Source organism: Echiichthys vipera (assembly GCF_963691815.1).
Source record: "Echiichthys vipera genome assembly, chromosome: 15".
Classification (NCBI taxonomy): Eukaryota; Metazoa; Chordata; class Actinopteri; order Perciformes; family Trachinidae; genus Echiichthys; species Echiichthys vipera.
In genome coordinates this window covers 23,362,948-23,384,667 of record NC_139840.1, presented here as the reverse complement: position 1 = coordinate 23,384,667, position 21,720 = coordinate 23,362,948, and the positions used below count along the sequence as shown (strand labels likewise).

Genomic DNA, 21,720 nt, shown 5'->3' with positions numbered 1-21,720 from the left:
GTTGAGCGCGGAGCGGGTGCGCTCACACTACTTAAAGGTACTAGACTTTAGCTGAAAAACCGGTTTTGGCCGCGGCCAAAAGGACAGTGTGAGCACGCTGTAAGGGTGCCTCAGTGCTTAGTGGTGTACAAAGAGTGACCTCTGACCTCTCTGAGTAGCGATGACGGTAATGTTGTGCCAATGGTCGCGTTCCCGGTCCAGCTCCATGGCTGTGGTGATGAGGCCGGTGTCTGGGGTGATACGAAACAGAGCCTCTGGATCTGACTGAGGATCGATGGAGAACCTGTAGAAGAGAAAGCAGGGAAGGAGGAGGAGGAAGTAGTTGTGTTGAGAAAAAAGAAGATGGATGTGAGTGACATGAGGAACGGAACAGAGAGAAGCACAGGAAGAAAGAGTGAAGGGAAGCATCAAGCAGGGATGGCAGCGGGGGGGCAGAGTGAAAGAAGCACACGGGGCAAGTGTGCGAGGGAGCGATAAGGAAGTCTGCATTCAAATGGCCGAAGAATTATTATAGGGAGATTATCACAGCTGATAGGAGCTCTTTTGAAGTGCCAGAGATTATCGAAATATCTCCATGAACATACCAACTATCATTCCTCACCACACACTCACTCGCAGCACTTTTGCCGGTTCTAATTGGGACACGGTTTTCTGTGGTTGTTACAGGCAAATCACTTGCCTCCCAGACAAAACCTACAGCAAACACAAGTGAAAGGATTGGACCTGAAAAACGTATGTGGTTACCGTCAGCTCAAGGGAGCATTCAGTTGGCTTATATTTATTTGGTTAACTCTCACTGCTGTGTCTTGTTTCTCAGTTGAAGAGCTCAGTTTAAGTTTCTATCAAAAAAGCAACAACTTCATACCACTTGCTTAACAAACGTTGTGCCTCAAATTCAACAATCAATATTAAAAAGCAAATCAAAACAGGTTTTCAAAGCCTCTCTAGGTGGGCTCCAAACTGTTTCAGGGGAGGCTCGATAAATGGAAGTGGAAAAGCATTAAATTAGTTATTACATTAGCTATCAAAAGAAGATCACACAGAATAGCCTAAATGTAAGCGCGACTGCAGTTTTGGGGAATTCTACTGTTTCCCACTTTCCCAGAGTCAGAAACGAATAAATACCTTTATGTATTTGATGTAGTCTAAAGTTATGTCGGTGTCTGAGGGGAGGCCCACAGTCTCTTTGAAAGTCACTGCTCTAAAACATTAAATAAGCACCATTAAGTGCTTGAATTTTACCTAGCAGTGAAACTCTTCTGTTGTACATAAAATGATATATATTGTTATGATCTCATAAACAGTGAATACTTAAAGTAACATTTTGGGAAATGCGCTCACTGCTCTCTTCCTGATTGTTAGTATCATGTTTGTATAATAAAGCTACAGCCCACAATGGTTGGACTAGCTTAGCACAGAGACTGGGAAGAGGGGGAAACAGCTAGTGTCCAAATGTAAATAATCCATCTATTAGCATCTCTAAAGCCTATTTATTTCATCATGTCTTGTTTAATCTGTGCAAAAACTGTCAGGCTAGCTGGCTAGCTAACTCTCAGCAACAATGCAACTGTTCATATTCCTTTAATACAAGACTGTCCACAAACCTTAATAAAAGGTATAACTGAGTGCTGCATTAAAGCATGGAAATGAGTCAGCATTTCTGTAGGAAGTGGTGATGTAGCCATGCGACCGTGGTATAGTTTGTTTATAGCCTGACATTAGCTTTTTACTTTTGGCAATAGTATTTACCCTTTTTGCTGAACAAAACAAGTATCATAAATGCTTGTTTTCCACAGAGCTTAGTTTTGGTTAAAAAAAAATCCAAAATGGAAAATTCAGGGCAATGCTAATTTCTACGTTGGCCTACAAAACAGTACTGCTGAAACAGTAAGCTAAAAGAGGACAAATGCCCATTACTCTACCTGATGTTATTGGTAAGACCAGTATCTGGGTCTACAGCACTGACACGGCCCACAGTGCAGGCCGGCGGGCAGTTTTCAGAAACGTCCATGTGGTATCGGGCTCGGGAAAACCTCGGAGGCTCATCTGCATCCAGCACTGCTACTCTGATTGAGGCCCGGTCCTTGAAGGGGCCTCGACGCAAGAAGCGAGGATCCACTATGGGATTGAGGACCTCCACAGAGAAGGAGTAGGAGCTCCGGCTCTCGTAGTCGACCGCCTGGGGAGGACAACACAGAAGGGTTAGTTAGAAGGTTTAATAACAGGTTATATGTACTGACAGTGAAATGACTCATAGTGACACTTTTTAGCGGCAAGAAATGATGAAAATGTCAGTTACAAACATCAGATCCAATCAAATGTATTTTGCTTTCATTTGGTCCAATTTCTCACACTACATTTTCCACAGATGACTGTTAAATTACATATTAAAAGCAGAGAGCTGACAAATAATGAATTATTCCAACCGCCAACAGCTTGCAGGATTAGAGAATGGTCACATCCAAAATCAGCTGAAAAATGATCGGGAGTAAATAATACCATGGTTATCTTCCATGGTGTGGGATTTGGAGATTTTGAAGTGATACTTTGAAGGTTGTTGTGGGGTGGATGCTTAGATGGTGGGTTTGTGTGAAGTAGGAAAAGTTATTCATGAGGTGTTGATGTTATAGCATTGCCAATGAGACTTCAGATGCTCAAAGAGTTGACACTCAACTGAAGTAACTCCATGTTTGGATGTTGGTTTGATATTGCTTGGAGTTGTTGTTGATACTCTTGACATGCAAAGACAAGAGGATATGTACGTTTTTGTGGGTTTCACCGTCAGGAAGTTGAATGTTGATGCGGTATTCGTAGGAGTTGTATAAGATTAGTGCTGCTATCTCCAGCGTGCAGCACAGATGGAGGTACTTTGGATATATATGCTTTTAAAGTTTTATCCTACTCGAGCATTGTTTGCTGCTGCGGTGTTGGCAACACACTTGGAACTGTGTTGGCGGACACCTGGCAGGTAGTGTGTTTGCTTTATGTTACAAACATGTTGGTAGGAGTAGACTCTGTGAAACATTATGGCAGTGAAACTTGTTTTTGTGAATCCATTTGGTAGTTCACTTTCAGCAATAGCTGCAGTGTCGACAGATCGTTGCCGTTAGCAATAGAGTTTGCCTACGTTGAAATTGAAAACAGATCCACACAATTCTTCCCTTGTTTAGAAAATCATCTCCATCACCATGGCGACTCTACTGTCACCATGGAGACTCCCACCTGACTATGAGGAGCATTAAATATTCCTTTGTATCCGTGCATCTACACAGGTAGAAGAGATTTCATTTGGGACAAAGGCTCAGGCCCCAGTGATTGGTTGTTACAGAGAAGTTATGAAGCCTATTTGTCTGAGGTGTCCGTGTGATTGCGTACCGCGCTCCCACCAGCGGGCCGACTCTGAAGTGAAAAGCCTCTGATCAGGTTTGCGGAGATGATTGTTAGTGAGGGTAGAGGCACACAGATAAACGCACACATCCACTGTCTCACACACACACAGGCCCTGACATACACCTGCTGTTGATTACATTTCAGAGATGCAACATGTTTGAGTCGGCTTTCAAAATACCTGTTTGAGGTATTGGTGTGTGGGTTTGTGTGCAAACACAAATTGTTGTTTCGTCCTCAGATCCTCTGTCAGTACATGTGTGTCTCTTAAGTAAGTGTGCATATGAATCCTCTCAGTATGATTGGCGCAGAGAGCCATGTTGGACAGAGGATAAATAGCCTCCCTGGCTATGCATAATATTCGCTGTCAGATTCAAACAGGAAAAAAACATCTTTCTGAGAATCCCAGCGGCAGTGGGAATATTGATATCCTCTCGTTTTGCGCCCTCTCCTTCCTTTCTGATCTCTAGTTTTCTATTTTGCCGTCTCTTTTCTTGCCTCTCTCTAAGCTGTAAACCAAAGTAAACCGCTTTACAGAAATTCAGCAGTTTTTAGAAAGAGGTGAAGATTGATTAAATATTATACAGAGAAAAGGTTGAATTGAAAGACATCGAAATGTTGGAAATTTGGGGAATATCTCTGCAGAAAAGATAAATAAACATGAAGAATGCTTTGTGGAGATGTGTGTTTGTGTGTGTGTGTGTGTGTGTGTGTGTGTGTGTGTGTGTGTGTGTGTGTGTGTGTGTGTGTGTGTGTGTGTGTGTGTGTGTGTGTGTGTGTGTGTGTGTGTGTGTGTGTGTGTGTGTGTGTGTGTGTGTGTGTGTGTGTGTGTGTGTGTGTGTGTGTGTGTGTGTGTGTGTGTGTGTGTGTGTGTGTGTTTGTAGACGGTGGTTTAGGTGGGTAGACAGAGGGAATGGTTCTTTAACAGGGTCCCCATTACAGGGAGAGAGAGACAATCTGTCTGGGGAGGAGAGGTGTCACTTACACTGTGAGCATACACTCATCAACCCACCTCCTCCCTCTCCCCTCCATCCAGCACACACTCCATCACCCAGCCCCTCTACGCAACCTCACCCATCCCTTTTTTCCCTGGTGTGTGTGCGACAGGGGCCAGCAAACCGCAAACGCACACATTCATCCTTCTCCCTCATTCGTCCGTACAGGAAGCACTTATCACACGGCGACCTGAACGTTTTTCTATTATTTCGTGTTTTTCTGTCTGTTGCCCATCTGTGAACATTCCTCACAAATATTTTCACACAGACATCGGCTCTGGTGGATCAAAAAGAAGTGAAATATAAATGTATAGACATTTCAGAGTAACGGTAACAGATGACCATTTTGACAGCGCAGACCCAATTCCCCCCGCACTTGCATCTCCAGTCACATGGTGATGAATATGCATGCAATATGTAAGTGTTCAAATATTTCATTACTTGCTTGGTTGGCTGACAAAAAATCAATCATCAACAACTTTGATAATTGACAATATTTAAATGATCAAGCAAAAAGGCCAAAGATTCACTGGTTCCAGCTTCTCAAATGTAAGGATTTTCTGTTTGAAATCATCAAATTTGTTTCTTTTTTTTTTTGGACTGTTGATTGGACAAAACGAGCAATTTGAGGACTTAATTTTTGGAAGTTTTGATGGGCATTTAAATATATATATATTCTGACCTTTTACAGGCATAAACTATTCAAAATCCAAAACACAATCGACAAACTAATTGACGCAAAAAAGCGCAAACACTCCCATATACACACCCACACAAACATGCTCTACAGGTGTAACCTCCTCCTGACCTGCGATGTTCCCAACATCCTTTTTGAAATTCAAATTTCTCTATACAATTACCCTTTTAAATTCGCTTCACAGTTAGCAGAAATTAATTAGCTAACCTGCATGCTAGACTGGCGATACATAATGCATCTCTTCAAAGAGCGACCAACCCATAGGCGTGCAGGCTCTATTGAGAAAGTGTGTGTGTGCGTGTGTGTGTGTGTGTTTATGTGTGCATGCATTTCAGTAAATGCACATTACTGCAGGGCGAGGCTTTGAATCACAGAGGTGGTGCCGCTCCTTGACTCTTCAATAAAGGATGTAAAGTAAAAAGATTGAATACTTGTGCACACCTATGAGTATGTGTGTGTGTGTGTGTGTGTGTGTGTGTGTGCGTGTGTGTGTGTGTGTGTGTGTGTGTGTGTGTGTGTGTGTGTGTGTGTGTGTGTGTGTGTGTGTGTGTGTGTGTGTGTGTGTGTGTGTGTGTGTGTGTGTGTGTGTGTGTGTGTGTGTGTGTGTGTGTGTGTGTGTGTGTGTGTGTGTGTGTGTGTGTGTGTGTGTGTGTGCGTGCGTGCGTGCGTGTGTGTGTTCAGCACCCTTCTGTCCTTGGCAGCTTGAGTTCTTTCTTGTTTTTGTGAATTCTAAATCAAGATCATACATCACATTTGTCTGATGACAAACGCAGCTTTGGACAATTCTGCCAACAAGCACAACTGCAGAGTTGAGAGAACAAAGATTCTTCTAAATCTCCCTTTTGACTTTGTTCTTCCTCTGCCGCCATCCTTTCCCTCTGTCACTTGTCTCTCGTCTTCTGTCTTATTTCACTCTCAGATGTCTCATGCCTTCCTTTTTCAACTTATGAGCAAGACACTGGTCTCTCTTCTCTCTTTTCTCTCTCTCTTTCTCATCCTCCCTCCATCTCTCTCTCTTTTTTCCCTCTGAGGAGATTAACACAATCTCTCCTCCGCGTGAGAAAACAAACACAGATAATCCTGGGCGCGCTGCTGGCGTGTGACCGAGGATTAGCCAGCCGTTTTAAGTGAGAGCATATGGAAATAATAATGGCAAACTGACACATGCGCGAGCTAGCTTGTCCCCCAGGTAAGAGGAATGAAAGGCGCACAAATAGCAGGCTTACACAGCTCACAGCACCCCGAAAAGCATACCTCAAAAGGGAACCTCCTGAATCGGGATACTGCTGCATTCGTATTAATGATGTTGTGACATGCCTTATGTTGCATCTAGTGATCCGACTTTATTCTATCCATGCTATTTAATTCACTATACACATGTAATGACATGCTGTGGAATCCGGACATTATCATAGTTTGTTTTTAAAGTTTCTTTGCTGCATAATGTTCTCACAATCAACACACAGAGCCTTTATTAAATCATCACGCCTGATTTGCATGTTAAATATCTGCATCCATCAGCCGGTGACGATATGTTCTATGTCTTCTCATTTTCTTTCTAATTGCCCCTCATTGTAGCAGTTGATTAGCTTTTGATTAGCGGATTGATTTCAAACAAAACCTCAACCGTCCGCCACCAGTTCGGGCTTCTACAAATATCCACCTCTCGCCATTAGAGGGCACTGCTGCAGAGCAATGTCAAGGAGCTACTGTACCGGAGAGTGTTATGCAAATTCTTCAATTACCTGCTACTTACACTGTGGCCTTGCCTGCATGCTGTTTCAAAAATCTATTAGAAGCAATATGTACATTCATTATCAGCAATATGTAATACGCTAAGTAAATAACAGAGCTGACCAGTCCTTCCATTCAACAATAGAATGGAAGGACCTCAAAAGAATATACTGTAGAAGAGAAACTACATAGAGGAGATCTGTGTGTTTGTGTGTGTGTGTGTGTGTGTGTGTGTGTGTGTGTGTGTGTGTGTGTGTGTGTGTGTGTGTGTGTGTGTGTGTGTGTGTGTGTGTGTGTGTGTGTGTGTCTGTGTGTGTGTGTGTGTGTGTGTGTGTGTGTGTGTGAATGAGGCAGACCTGGGCTGAGGCAGAGCCACAGACAAACAACACACACTATCTGACATGGCCTCCAGACACAAACCAGAGGGGAGGAAGGGAGCAAGGACAAGGCAAGGGAGTGAGTGATGGGTTGCAGAGGCTCTGTTTGTGTGTGTGTGTGTGTGTGTGTGTGTGTGTGTGTGTGTGTGTGTGTGTGTGTGTGTGTGTGTGTGTGTGTGTGTGTGTGTGTGTGTGTGTGTGTGTGTGTGTGTGTGTGTGTGTGTGTGTGTGCGTGTGTGTTTGCATCTACTTGCATTTTAGCTTGTGTGTCTCCCTGCCCTGCATATTTGGACATGTGTGTGGAGATCAGACAGAGAGGGAGAGTAATGAAATGCAGAGAGACGGGGGGCTGATGATGAGAGGAGGAGGGGGGCGAGGGTGAGGATGAGAAGGAGAGATAGAGTGAGAATAGGAGAAAGAGAGAAATCTTTTTATTGCTGGGGGTCTCTGTGGGACTCACAGTAAATAAGCAGTGATAAGCAGCAGGCAGACTGACTTGCAGGCTGTTAATGACCCAGCTTCTCTCTCGCGTGTTCCCGCCTATCCCTCGCCTCTCTTTTCCACGCCTTCGCCTTGTCCTCTTCCTCCCTCTGCTCATAGGCACGTCCTCCACAGTCTTCCTCGCCTTCATCTGTCTGCCTTCTCCTCCATTTTGTCATCACATATTATCCCCACCCACCCCTGAGCTCAGACTTTCCACCCACCTCCCATCTGACACATTATTGTGAGGTGAGGACGAGCACCGCGGCGTCCCTCTCTGTCTTTAAATGTGCACTCGCGCCCTTTTTGCAGCTCTTTTTTCCTTACATTCCCTGCAGTTTAAACGCGGAGCCGCAAGGTCAAGTGTGTTATATTGATGTGTGCCTCTGTCTCTCTCTCTCTCTGGTCTAACTGGTGCTTGTGTAGGTGTGCATCTCAGTTTTGTGTATGTGTTCCACTGTGTGTGTGTGTGTGTGTGTGTGTGTGTGTGTGTGTGCATCTTAGATCGACGGTTAAAGAGATTCAGCCCACAGCAGCGAGATGACCAGCAAGGTCAAGGCCGGCTCTGTGGCAACACAAATTGTTCCATTCGGAAATCCTTCCTTCTCCGAGGGCGCACAGATCATCCCATTCCCTTGTTAAAATTCTGCACAATTTGAAAGCCCTCTGACTCAGAAAAATGGATGCCAGGGCATGTTCGTTATTAAGACACCCTAAAAATAAGCATGCAGAAAGGAAAAAAAAAAAAGCATGGCTGTTTTATTGTATTAGTTTTTGTTTGTTTAATGAAGTGGAAACTGAGGGGGAGCTAAGCGCTAATTTAACGCTTTATTTTTAATTCTATTAGTTGTAGCGTATCTTACATGTTTTTTTTTATTAGCTGTGTGTGGATTCCCTGCGAGACTGAATCCATCTGAACCTATTTGAGACAGTTTACCTTGCCTTGCTTGTACCTTTGAACCTTAAAAAGAGTGTAACTGGTTGGCAATTATGTCTCATATCAGGCAAGAATCTACCACCTTTACGCAAAATCCAGATACAGCTCCGGGGCTTCAACTGACTTCTCAAATGATGCCTTGCAGCATGGGTAAAAACCCTATATATACAGTATATATATATATATATATATATATATATATATATACTGTATATATTCTGTATATATTCTGTATATATGCAAGGATTCCAAATGAATCCAATCCAGTGGGTCTTCAGTTTTATCTAATATTTCACCCATAGCAGCAGTGCTGGTCTAATCTATTTCTCTGCCTCTCTCGGTGCCTGTAGAGGGGATTAAAGCAACACAAAACAGCATGAAGGAGGCCATGTTGAAATACTAATTGTACGTTTTGTTTGTGTCTTTGAGATCGCTGTGGCTGAATCCGGTGGGAGGAATGCTGCGGGTGGGAGGTGTTAACTGTATTTGTTTACACGTAATTTTCCTGCCTGTTTTGCCCGTCGCCAGGCACATGTTGAATTGATCGACTCTCCATTTATACACAGCGGGTTGCTCTCCCCCCCCCTCTCCTCTCCCTGCTTTCACTTTTTCATTCCGTCTTGTTGTTGTCATGCCGCCAGGTCCCTATCTCAAAGTTTTGTTTTTGTTTTCATTTTTTTTTCATTTTTTGTCGTACTGGGTGGGTATTTCTACCTCCCTGTGACTCTAAGTCTCTAGCTGTGCTAATTTTTCTCTGTGGCTGTCACTGATTTCGCAGTTCTTTCCGTCTCTGCATCTCTCTCTCTCTCTCTCTCTCTCTCTCTCTCTCTCTCTCTCTTTCCATGTCTCTCTCTGGTTCTTTCACACTCTAACCCACTTGTTATACTGCACTCTCTGCTGTCACTGCCTCACAGGACCTCATTTTAACTTTCCTCCCTCAGTGCTTCCATCTTTCTCCCTCCTTCCAACCCCACTCTTTCCTCTCATTCCTGGGTCCTTGCCTCATTTCTGTCTTCTTGTATCTCTTACCGCATCCACTCCTCTCCCTGCCTTTTCGCTTGTCTTCAAAAGGAGCTCGTAGCGGGTTTGGAAATCCTGCTCTCACACCACCTCCAGGTGCGGATTGTTTTTAACGAATCCTACGAACCCAAGGCTGAGAACTGGCAGAGTGATGAATTCAAACACACTCTGTACGTGCAAATACTGTAACACCAGTATGAAGTGGCTACCTGAGAACACACACATAATACCTGCACTCAGTCGCTCAGCAGTAAAAACACTCAAAAGTCACAGCTTCAAGCTTTGCCAAATCACCGTTATTTTGTGTAGATTGCTTCTTTTAAAGAAAAAAATAGAGAACCAACACTTCTATAACGAGTCTACGGGTCTAGAAATCTACAGTTTGAGAAACTTCTTTTTGCTGAGTTTAAAAATCCTTTTATAGGCATACAGGCTTTTAATGAAAAATTTAAAAACTGCCACATTTTGGCAGTGGTGAGATACAGTGTTCTAGGAAATCTACTGTATAAGAAAGGGTGACTGATGCCCTCTTTTCAAAAGGACAGCATTTTGGTGCTAAAACATTTTTTGGGAAAGTCATATCATACAGTTTTTATTATTATTAAAAGCAAAGTATCTTTGTATTACCTGTCTGGATGGAATCGTTGATAATTGCCTAATCAATTAAGTCATTCATGGTTCCAATGTCTCAAATGTGAGTTTCTTCTCTGTTTACTATCATTGTTATTTGGATTTTGTGAGGTTTTGACTGTTTGTCGGACAAAACCTGGAATATGAAGACACCACACGGGTCTCTGGGCATCATCAGTTTTTTCTCTTTTTCTCTACAAAGCTCCAGAGTATCAATTGTGCACAAAATGACTGATATTTTTTTAGATATATTATTTGATGTTATTTTGTGTCTTTATTATTGTCAACACTACTTTCTGACTGTTGCCCCAAGCCCACTGCCAAACTCAAAAGTCTTGTTCTAAATAAAGAAAAGTAGATCCATCTCATCATAATATTTTGTTTTTTTTCATGCACGTATGGGTCTGCTCGACTCTGTTTGAGTCGTCTTGTCAGTCCAGCATGGCAGGGATTCACGCTTCCACTACAACAGGCCTAGTGCTTGAAAATGTCTTCGTTGGTTTGGCCTTACTGAGCTATGGTAGCTCAGTGTACTTTGGGTGTTTTTGTATTTTAGTCATAAAATGTGCCTGAAATCACAAATATCTAGGATATAACTACAAACGTTTCTGTTCCTACATCGCAAAGTCTGCTGTCGCTACTTAGAAGCTGGTGAGCCCCGAGTGGTCAAAGAGCTGCTGTAAAACGGAGGATAAACACGTTTCACTTCCTATAAATTCTTTCAAATAAAAGCTTTTATTGTGCAGCAGCAAAATCGGGAAATGTTGGGCTTTCATCAGCAGCGACTCAACACAACTCCTATACAGCCAAACGCAAATATGAAACATAAAGAAGATATCCGAGAGTTCAAATAGGGACGCAGGAGAGAAACTTAACTTCAAACCACAGAGAATCAGTAAGAAGCCGCAGAAGTACTGAGAGCAGAACACAGAGACTTTTAAAAAACGTCTTTCTCTCTTCTCTCCTGCTGTGCAGATATGAGATGAGCCCTACTCCAAAATAAGAGGTCCATCTCAAGGGCAGCTCAACAGGCAGAAGCGGGTAATTTAAGCGCAAATGGGCACGGCATGGTTTGGCTCTGCGCGGTCAAAAGTGCCGATGGAAAAATAAGCGTGAACACACTCTTGCATTCAAATGCATGGAACACTCTGTGTCGTGCATATTACAAAGGACTCACAACAATCACATAAGCACACACTCTCAAGACTGACATCCCACAGATCAAAGAGGGAGCTGACAGTATTCATTAAGAGACCCGTGTCAGAGGCACTTCTGTAGGGCTCATTTGAAATAAAAGCATCATATCTCAGACATGCCTCCCACACAGGGCCCCATCTCCCCATTAAGTCTACATTACATGTGAGTGCAGAGGGAGACAGACACGTATGAACTGCTACAAGGTAATGAGTGGGTGTCAGCAACCCCCCACTAAGAATGTGATTATTGTAGATGACAAGCAGCTTAGGAAATGTTTGAAATTTAAATCATCTAGCATTACACTAAAGGGAACTATTACCCAGCTGAACTGGGGATGGAAAGGCATCGCCTCATTGATCCTTCTGTACATGCAAACGCTCCGCACGGAAGACCTTTGCTGAATAACGGCAGCAGTTGAAATACATCGACACCGGTCAAAACATTCTCGCTACAAATTACACTCAACTCAGCCATGGCAAACATTTGCATCTGGGTGTGTCATGCTCCGATTGAGTTTTGTGCGGATGCTTCATTATGTTTGCTGTAAACAGATGGAAATATTGATAAAAATGTAGGAAGCCGGTTTACAGTGAAATGAAGCAGGAACTGTATTTGTCAGAAACCAATCAAACCACTCTCCTCTGTTGGGAGTCAAGTAAAGTGAAAAGGTGACATGAATATAGATCACCTGTTTAAACCCCCCCCCCCTAAAAAAAGTCAAAAGTCAATGCTTTGACTTACAGGCCAAACAAAACTCCTCTCTTAAAACCTGCCCACGTTTTCTGTGTCATCGCCTCTCCTCATCATCTGTTCTCCTCTCCTGCCCTTCTTCCTATTACCTCTACAGGCAGACGCCTTTCCACACGTGCTCCCTGTCCAACCTCTCTGTTTCTGTCATCAGTGCCTCACCTTGTTGAGCGTGATGACCGCCTCTTGGTTCACTCCGGTGATGTTGAACGTTTCCCCGGTCTCCCCCTCCAGGATGGTATACTCCAGTTTGGCGTTCTCGCCGAGGTCAGCGTCGGCTGCCGAGATACGCCCAATCTCAGCCCCAGGGATGGCCAGCTCGGAAACAGAGAAAGACCACATACCTGTGAGAGACACATGGCGTTAATAATAGGGAAGCCGTCTTTGTTGTTTGATTAGCACTGATGCACTAAGCACAAACAGTATGCATTTAATGTTATCTTTTGAACTCTTTATCAAATTGCTGTTCACCACCTGTGCTGAGCATATTTGCAATTTTTCATTCAGATAAGGCTGCAATTAATTTCACAGAAGTGAGAGGATGAAGGAGAGAGATAAAAGAAGAGAAAGGCAGAGTATGCGTTTGAGTGCTCGGCATTGAGATGTTATTAAAAGCCAGGTAAAATATGGACAGAAAACCTGCTTTAAAAAAAACGAACTTAAAAGAAGCAAGTATAAAAAAAAAAGAAAAATCCTAACTTCAGAGGGGATAAAGAAAAAGCAAAGTGGCGAGAAAGGCTGCTCCGTCCCCCTCAAAACATTTGAACTTGATAACACGAGCTAACTACTTATCACAAACATCCACTTTTTAGTCTCTGAGTCGTCCATTCCTTCCTCCTGCTAACAAGAATTAATCAAGATAACAGCTTTTTTCACGTGTGCTGCCATCATATTTAAACATGCTGGTTTTACTTTTAGTGCTGGGCCCTTTAAAGCGGCACATTATTAGGGTACTTCTGCTGGCTTTGCAGTTTAAATAGGGAAACACTGTACTTCTCTCTTAAAATTCACAGATGCACCTCTCTGATGAAAATATGGAGTGCATCTGTGAACATAAAAGCACACATGCGCGCATAAATTCAAATATCCACCTACCATTTTATTTCAACCTAACGCACAAATACAGACACACCGGCCAGCAGCTGCACTGGAAAGAATAAGTGAGTCAGGAAAGATAGAAACTGAGCGAGGGAAAAGGGAAGATATCACTGTTTGGCTCGCACACAGAACAGACAGGCTCATTCAAACAGAACTGTTATCTGCTCAGCTAAAGCTAAGGCAATCAGATAGACCTGTAAATGTGAGAGTCGCACAAACACATTGGGTTGACAGAATAAAAGATAGCCAGCACTTCAACAAGACGGTATCTGGGCCAACACTCAGTCAGATGAATTCTGTAAATGTGACAACATCACAGCGACACAACATGTGAGGTTATTTCACTTTGAGGTTCAGGATTACAGTTCAGACATCAGAGTGGTATCAGGAAACAAAGTTATTGCCCAGCAGGGTGTTTGATTCTTGTCTTTTTAAAGTCTTAATTCTTTTTTAAAAGCACACATGGGGTTTCTCACTCCAACAAATCGACTGAACAACTTATTCATGTGTCCATTACAAAGATGATTCAGTTTTCTGCTTTTTTTTAAACCTTTCTGCACCTGCATTCCTCTCAGATGCATGCTTATTCTCTGACACATGGTTGCGATTTTTCTATACAGGTTGATGCCAAGAAATGTCCCAAACACAAAAAATAAGAAACTACAAACAGAGGGCGGGGACTCTGCAGACATTGACGCCGCCACACACTTTTGATGACAGAGAGGGATTATGAATGTCACGCTTGTATAGTGTGAACTGCCCCGAGGATGACATTATATTGCCACCTGTAGAATGAAAATAATGCAGAAATAGGTATATCATAATAGGTATATGTTCCTGATCAGAGAGCGATCATTGTCAATAAACACGGTAGGAAACAGGGGCAAACAGTGGTCAACAATAGAGCAGTTCACATAAAGGCTTGTGTATTACTTGTGTTTTACGTGCGTCACCAGGACCCAAAGCGCATGTTTTACACGTACAACTTCAGCAGCTATAGGCTTTTGTCAAAACAGCGGTGACCTACTCTCCAATGAACATCCAGTCACAAAGGACTGAAGATGCCGCTCTACTCACAGAGCTTTCACAACAACACCTGTGTAGACGGGCTATATAAAAGCATTGAGTTATTTGCATGGCCAAAAGACATCCCAAGTCAGGAAAATATGAACAGTGGTCTTTTTGAGTGTTTGACTAAAAAAGACCAATGCTGTCATCTTCCTGGTGAGGACATTCTTCAGTACTTCAGTAGTTTTACAAAAGCTTTCTTCTTAGAATTTTTGTCGAACATCACCCTTGATTCTTATAAAAGTTAAATGACCTGTTTGACAACCACTTTGTAGAATTTTACATGTAGAGTTAACTAGAGCTTTTGAATATCCATGCTCTCCTTGATTCATTTGCTCCAGTCACTCTCACTTACTGCCTCTAAAACGTGGACTCTTTTCTGCAGAAACTGGACAAATTCCCACTGACGAGACAGTAAACGTGTGTCACCCTCACAATAAGGACATCCATCTGTGAGATAAGTACTAAATGCTGGACAGGATCAGACGGAGGATGAGATGGGATTATTTAAACACTGCGGCGCAAAGATCAATAGATATGGTGGAGGAAAAAAAATCAGTAACTCTGTCATTACCATCGCTGACAAACAGTTATCAAATCAAGATTCAACAGGTTACAGCTGTGGTAATAACAGACCTTATTTTCATGGACAACTCTCTGAAAATATAACAGCCAAGATGGATTGGACAGGATCAGAACAGATGAAACCACAGTGAATCTAACACTTTAACATTCTTCAGTTCACTGCGGTATATACTAATGTTGCTTCCTAGCTATGGTCTCCATCCTGTACCTGACCGGCTTCTATTAAGAGGACGGCGGTGTGCTCTGCCAGCTTTCTGTCTTTCAGAGGCTGTAGCAGGCTCAGTATTAAAGCTTGGCATCATATGGAACGATCTAAGGAACCCATTGGTACAACCTTGTCAGTAAATGGGGCTAAATAACACAACAAAAAACATTTTCAAAGGGGTCCCTTGACCTCTGACCTCAAGATATCTGAATAAAATGTGCTTTTATTGGTACCCAGAACTGGATACTACTGGATCCCAAAATGGCACCTATTCAGCTCAAAGAGATTTTCTAGCATTCTTCCAGCTGGCCCCCCCACAAGTTTTACTTCATTGCAGTTTTGCGAATGACCACTGGGAAATAAATGGCTGCAAGGCTGCTGAGCAGTGGCCTTTACAGGCATACCCACTTATCCCATGTACAGTAATTTGGGGCAAAAAGAAGAATTTTTAAGTAAAAATAAGTTTTTGAATATATCTGCATACTGGGGTCCCTAAACAGTTTGGCTATGGCATAAATTGGGTCTGAGTGGAAAGCTGAAAGGCTTGTGGATTCAATGAGCCCTGTTGTGAACGTGTGATGATGTTACTCCCCACAGAAGCCATTTCATTGTAGCGAGAGCGTTTTTTGAAACTTGAGTTCAAATGAGCTGTTGTGACCTCTACAATAATCACAGCCTCATGAAACTTTACAACCACAAACTGGAAACCTGGGGCATTCAGAGGATGGATGGCTTTCCTAGGTATATTGACCATAAGGGGGTTTCCAGAACAGAAGTGCTCAAGGGGTCCACAAGGTCTGGGTGTCTAAATGTGGTATTTTCAAGGGATTTAAAAAATGTTTTTATCAATAACCACTTGTATGTAGCATGGTGACCTGAACATCCCCTGCCCCCCCTTAAACAGACAAAATATGGTCTATGGATAAGACAGGGGGAGTGGAAGAGGTTGCTGTTTTAGTACCGGAGAGAAATTGTCTCTTGAAAATACAACACAAATCAGATTTATTATGGGTTTATTAATGTTTTCCCTTCGTGGCTGCTCCTAAAATTGGCTGTGAGATTTTTTTCCAGCTGTTTCTCAGTGGAGATTAGATAACAGCGCAAATGACACAAAATCACCACTGACATTAAAATAGGATTTGATAAACATCTTTAAGTGGTTAGCTGCTAGCTAGCGCCACAACCTTTCCTCTGCACACATTAGAAGCGGTGAGAGTGACAGTAGCATTATGCTCACTGCTGGCCTCATGGCTCTAAAGGGCCATGAATCGGCCCCATTACCATATGCTGCTCTCCAGGCTGCTCTTTACCCACCCCCTTTTTTTTTTAACTTTACTTAATTTACCTCCTGGTGAACAACTGCTGCCTCCTCCTCCTCCTCCTCCTCCTCTCCCTGTTCTGTAATTTACTCAAGGTGTTACACTAGAAGCTCTCAGTGTTTTCCACTACTTAAAGTGTAATGTACAGGATATAATGGCCAGTCTCAGTGCACTTACAATAACTCATGAACCAATACTGTAGGTACTTTTTGAAAAAGAACAATCACGAACAAGTCATTTAAGGTTACTTAAAGGCAGTCTGTGGGACATTAAACTGTCACGCAGTTGGCTTTCTGTGAGTAGAACACTAGCTTCTTTCCACTTGCTCTAAAAGACACAGGGAATTCGGATAGAAGATTTGAATCAGCTTTCTTTATTATGCCCAGCATAAATGATAAACAATTGGGTAAACAGCAGCACATATTTTCTGGTCATGCATAAGAGTACAGACTTTCTGGGACAGAGATATTCAGACTCTTGAGGAGATTTTCCCAAATACCTGGGACTGATACCCAGTGACATAAATCAAAGGAAGGACATCTTTAAAATCCTAATACTTGCATGGACAAAGGCCATCACAAGGACCTGTTTGAAATGTGACTGTGGCTGGACATTAACTTCATGGAAAAACAGACTCATCATCTTTAATCTCTAAGAACAAAAGAAGGAACCCAGGAACAACATGACAAGAGGAAGGTTGTGTTCTCAGTTGGTCTGAAGAGAGTGGATTAAAGATTGTAAAGAGAGAGTAGTGCCCCCTCTTTTACATTCATTTCTGCTTTCATTTTTGCCGTTGATGTTGTTTTGTTGTGGATTTTGTTCAGCGTATCAATTACTGAAAAATTAATACACTTCAAAAGAGTACATATCGTCCTTTTGCAACAAAGAAGAGATGAATCTCACTCAATTGTTCATCCCAGCTCCATTGAGGCCAAAATACTCAGCGGCACAACGGCGCATCAAAACAGCCCATATTTTCTATGTATAACCCCCACACTGGCAGCGGCAGGCACGCATCAGCACTCAGGGACACGCCGTCCCGTGACACTTCCCGCCACTGTCCTATTTCCAGCCTCAACACCCTGAAAAAACACTTTTCTTTTTGCCACTCACTCCCTGCTTGTAAAACCCAACTCCCTTAGCAGCTCACAGTCAAGATGGCAGCGAAAATAACAAAAACGGGGATATCCATCTCATATCAGTGCCTAACTTTAGTGGATAATAACTAAACTTTTCTATGGATGTCATTTTTTTTGACAAAAGTCAAAATGTGGCCTGCAACTGAAGAGGCTAGGCTTGTTTTTCGCAGAGCCTAGAAATTACTTTTGCTACTGAAGCACCTGTTGTTCACTTGCAGCCCCTACCGGTTGGTTCAGACGCATGAGGGGTCAGCAATCAACGGCGACATAAAACCGCAGATAAAACCAAAATTAAAACATTGAATAGTAAAATTGTGAAGCACCACAACCACAAGAGGTCCTTGAGCATACAGTCATGCATGTGCACACAAGAATTTAAGCTGATGGGTCCAGTCGTATGCGAGATTAGCTGTGGACAGATAGATACACGCATGCATGCACACTCACACCACTGAACGTATAATCCCTCCAGGCTCAGCCCGGTGGAGATAATAAGAAGTAAAAAGAAAAGTAGTCCTTGAGCAGGACTTCACACTTAGACACAGTGCTGTTATTCATAAAAAAAAAAAAGTTTTACTCATTATTTAACACCCCTGGCGTCCCAGAATTAAAGTTACTGCTCTCTGTGAATACTTTATTACACTTAATTATTTATTTTTTCTTCCACATTCCCTGTTCTTATATTTTAAAAATGATAAATTCACTCAAACAAACACCTTTTCTTATTGTTTCAGCTTGATCCACTGGAGTGCAAATCATTTGAAGCCTGTAAGAGACAACTTTTGTAATTGAACTCTGTTTCATATACTGTAAATTACGTTTACATAACAGTATTATGAAAATATGTTTTGGGAGAAATGTAATGTTTTACCTACCTGATGAGAAATATTGAACGTAGCTCTTCCTTCACTAGAAAAATGTTTCCTGGGAACATTATCTATTAAGGTTTACCCACATAATATGATTTAAAAAACAAAAACAAATGACGAGTATAGAAACATAAATTCTTGTTTTGTGTATTTCTTACGTAAACCTTCAACATGTCAATGCCAGTATACAAAGGAACCGAGGAAGGAAAACCACTGACTGCCGGCCAAAGCAAATCCCTGCAGCAAGGTTCCCAAATCTGAGCTGTTCACAACAGGGTGTCCAAAACGTTTTGTTTATTTCTTGTACTACCTGCTAGAAAGAAAACCCAAGCTCTTTATCACATAAACCTAGTCCATACTACATGATGAAACATGAGAACGTATGTCACACAATAATCTCTTGAGTAAATGTATGACCATATCTGTCAGAGTATGCAAACGCCCACGTGGCCCTGCAGGGGTCTGCCTATTGGAAAGGACAGCCTGTGCCAATGAATCAACACTAAATGCCATTTTATGTGGCGTGACTACCATGCCTACCATCTGGGACTGACACAGCACCAGAAGGCTGAGATGAAGACAACTCGAACATAAACAGGGATGTTGCTAATGAGACAGCAAATTAGGAAAGTTATTTACAAGTCAGAGACTGCGGTTACTATTGATCTGTGCTATTGCACAGTGAAACAGGCAACACACGCCTACGTGGGCACAACAGTCCCTGTCATGGGCCCTCTCTCTCTCTCTCTCTCTCTCTCTCTCTCTCTCTCTCTCTCTGTCTCTCACACACACACACACACACAACAGCAGAGTAAAAAAACTCCGGCCTCGCTCTCTCTCATACATACTTGTCACACGCAGGGACCGCTCACAAAGAGAGTGACAAAGGGGGTGTGATGCCAGCAGAGCAGGCTAGACTTAGTCATTATCAGCTTTCTGCTCACACAGGAGAGCAGCTGGCAACACAAGTCATACATCATTTCCACCTGTGATGGACTGGAGGGGGGAGAAAAAGAGGGATCCAGCAGGGGGGAGAGGATAGTGAAAAGGTGATTGGCGGGGAGAGATTCCCAGCTCATTCTGCACACAAAGACGCTCAAAAAACTGCACAGGTCTCTGATAAAATCACACATCAGATGAAAATAGAAGCTGACTGGGATCTGTCCTGTCCCTTTGTTCGCACAGGTAAAGTCATTAGTGCGAGCTGTGAGGAAACAGCACGGGAGCTCCGGCACAATACTTCATGTCTCACTAATAAAGGTGCTCCCCACTGAGCTGCCCATAATTGTGCCACAGAGAGAAGATCGAAAGCCCTCCTGTGCTGCATTTGGGCACTAAACCACAGTAAAAGAAGAAAGGGCTCTTCATGTCTCTTTCGTACCTAGCCACAGTACCATCAGCGTGCTCTGATTCCCCATGATAAACTGAGTGACAATTATTTGAACAATTGGCCTGGGACTGCCAGTTTTTAAGGTGATTGGATGAATAGTGGCATGTTGGCAAGGGTATTAGTTTGAAATCAAGTGAAATGACAAATGGTAAGTGTTAATTAGCAGACGGTGTGATTTAATACAGGTTTAAAAGTGCAGAAAAAGAGCTTAAATTGACAAACTGCTGGATGGAGGTGGGAGGAGAGCTGGGGATGATCTAAAAGAAGAGACTGTTGAAGGACAGGTAAATGTGAAATGAGAGATGCAACATGAGAGGGAGAAGGAGGGTGTGAAGAGACGAATGCTGCGAAGGCTGCAAAACCAGCGGGGAACCACTTTTTGTAGACGGAGGCCTGTGCTGTGACTGGAGAGGAGAGGAGAGGAGAGGAGGGGCGACTTATCTGCAGCAGAGTGTTTACTCGTGGTGGTGGAAGGCGTCGAGTTAGGGGAGTCATTAAAAAAATGTCTAGCTGGCTAAAGCGCAGGCACTGGTTTTGAAAATAGCCTGAATAAAATCTGCATCCGTTTAGGGGGAGTCCATCACACAGGCACTCATACTCAAGAGGGCTTAAGGGAAAAGGCCAGAGACGGAAGGGAGGATCAAGGCGGAGGGAGTGTGATTTAGGCATCATCAGGAGTGTTAGAGACAGAGAGGAGATGAGAGCTGAGGCGGGATGGAGAGGTGGAAACAGTATGTGCTGTATAGGCAAAATTTTTATTCTTCCCTTAGCCATCACAGGGTTAAATTAGACTGCATGCAGTGAAAAGTGACGCCCTCTATGCCAGTGCTAATGGGGTTAATAATAAAACAGTGTAGATTTTTTCCTTCACAGGCTCCAGGGCAAGCGGTATAAAACACTGCATGTTACTGTTTAACTTGCCTTGTGCAGAGGCAGGCCATTAGCCATTACTGAGCTCTGTTCTAATGCCATATGGAGTAGGAGGCTGCCTGCATGTGTGTGTGTGTGTGTGTGTGTGTGTGTGTGTGTGTGTGTGTGTGTGTGTGTGTGTGTGTGTGTGTGTGTGTGTGTGTGTGTGTGTGTGTGTGTGTGTGTGTGTGTGTGTGTGTGTGTATGTGTGTGTGTGTGTGTGTGTGTGTGTTTGTGTGTGTGTCCATTAGTCCATTAGTAGATGAATGCCTATACTTGCATGCTGGTGTGGGCTCACCCAGGTGCCTAAGTGCAAACACTGCAAAATAATGTGGAGTTCACCACCCTGCGTCAATCCTCTATCCTCCATTCAAGGCAGGATAAAGTAAAGCAGAAATGTGTTGGTAACTAGAGCTTTTATTGAAACATTCTTACAGTAGAAGTCACGTACAGCATATTTAAATTAAATGAAATTCAGCAGCAAGGTTATGAAAAGTACACATGCACCAGCTCCAGTCTTTTCTATTATATCAGGTGGCTAAAAAAGATTTACATTGACAGACTCTAGAGCGCACTGACAAAATGATGAAATGACAAAGTGGCAGACTGGCAGTCTGGTTGGCTCAATGACTGACTAAGAGAAGGGAAAAGTAGAGTTTGCGTCTGACTCAAACCAGTTCGACTCGCCGCTGATGTTCCCTTCCACCTGCGATATTTTGAGAGAGAATCAGAGAAATGAACAGTGAGAGCTCAAGGGAAGAAAAAAAAAGGGGGGGGGTATGACATGGGGTGAATGAAGGAGAACTGAGTGTGAGAAGGAGAAAAAGACAGAAGGAGAGAGAGATGTGACTGAGAGCAATGTTTCCGGCAGTGATTTTACTGTCTATTGAAGCAGAAAGAGCTGAACTTTAGATGAAATATTAATACAGAGCGAGAG

At 42.9% G+C, this 21,720-nt stretch overlaps 1 protein-coding gene across 1 annotated transcript in view; it reads right to left on the bottom strand.

Annotated features, from left to right (window-relative positions):
• The window catches only part of cdh24b (cadherin 24, type 2b), a gene marked incomplete at its 3' end in the record, with an annotated part of 92,107 nt that overhangs the window by 15,617 nt on the left and 54,770 nt on the right, over positions 1 to 21,720 (bottom strand). The window contains exons 5-7 of the mRNA XM_083929074.1: positions 12,364 to 12,545; positions 1,923 to 2,179; positions 147 to 283 (exon numbers count right to left, since the gene is read on the bottom strand). Coding sequence (XP_083785200.1) covers positions 147 to 283; positions 1,923 to 2,179; positions 12,364 to 12,545 — 576 coding nt within the window. The remainder of the gene's footprint in view (positions 1 to 146; positions 284 to 1,922; positions 2,180 to 12,363; positions 12,546 to 21,720) is intronic.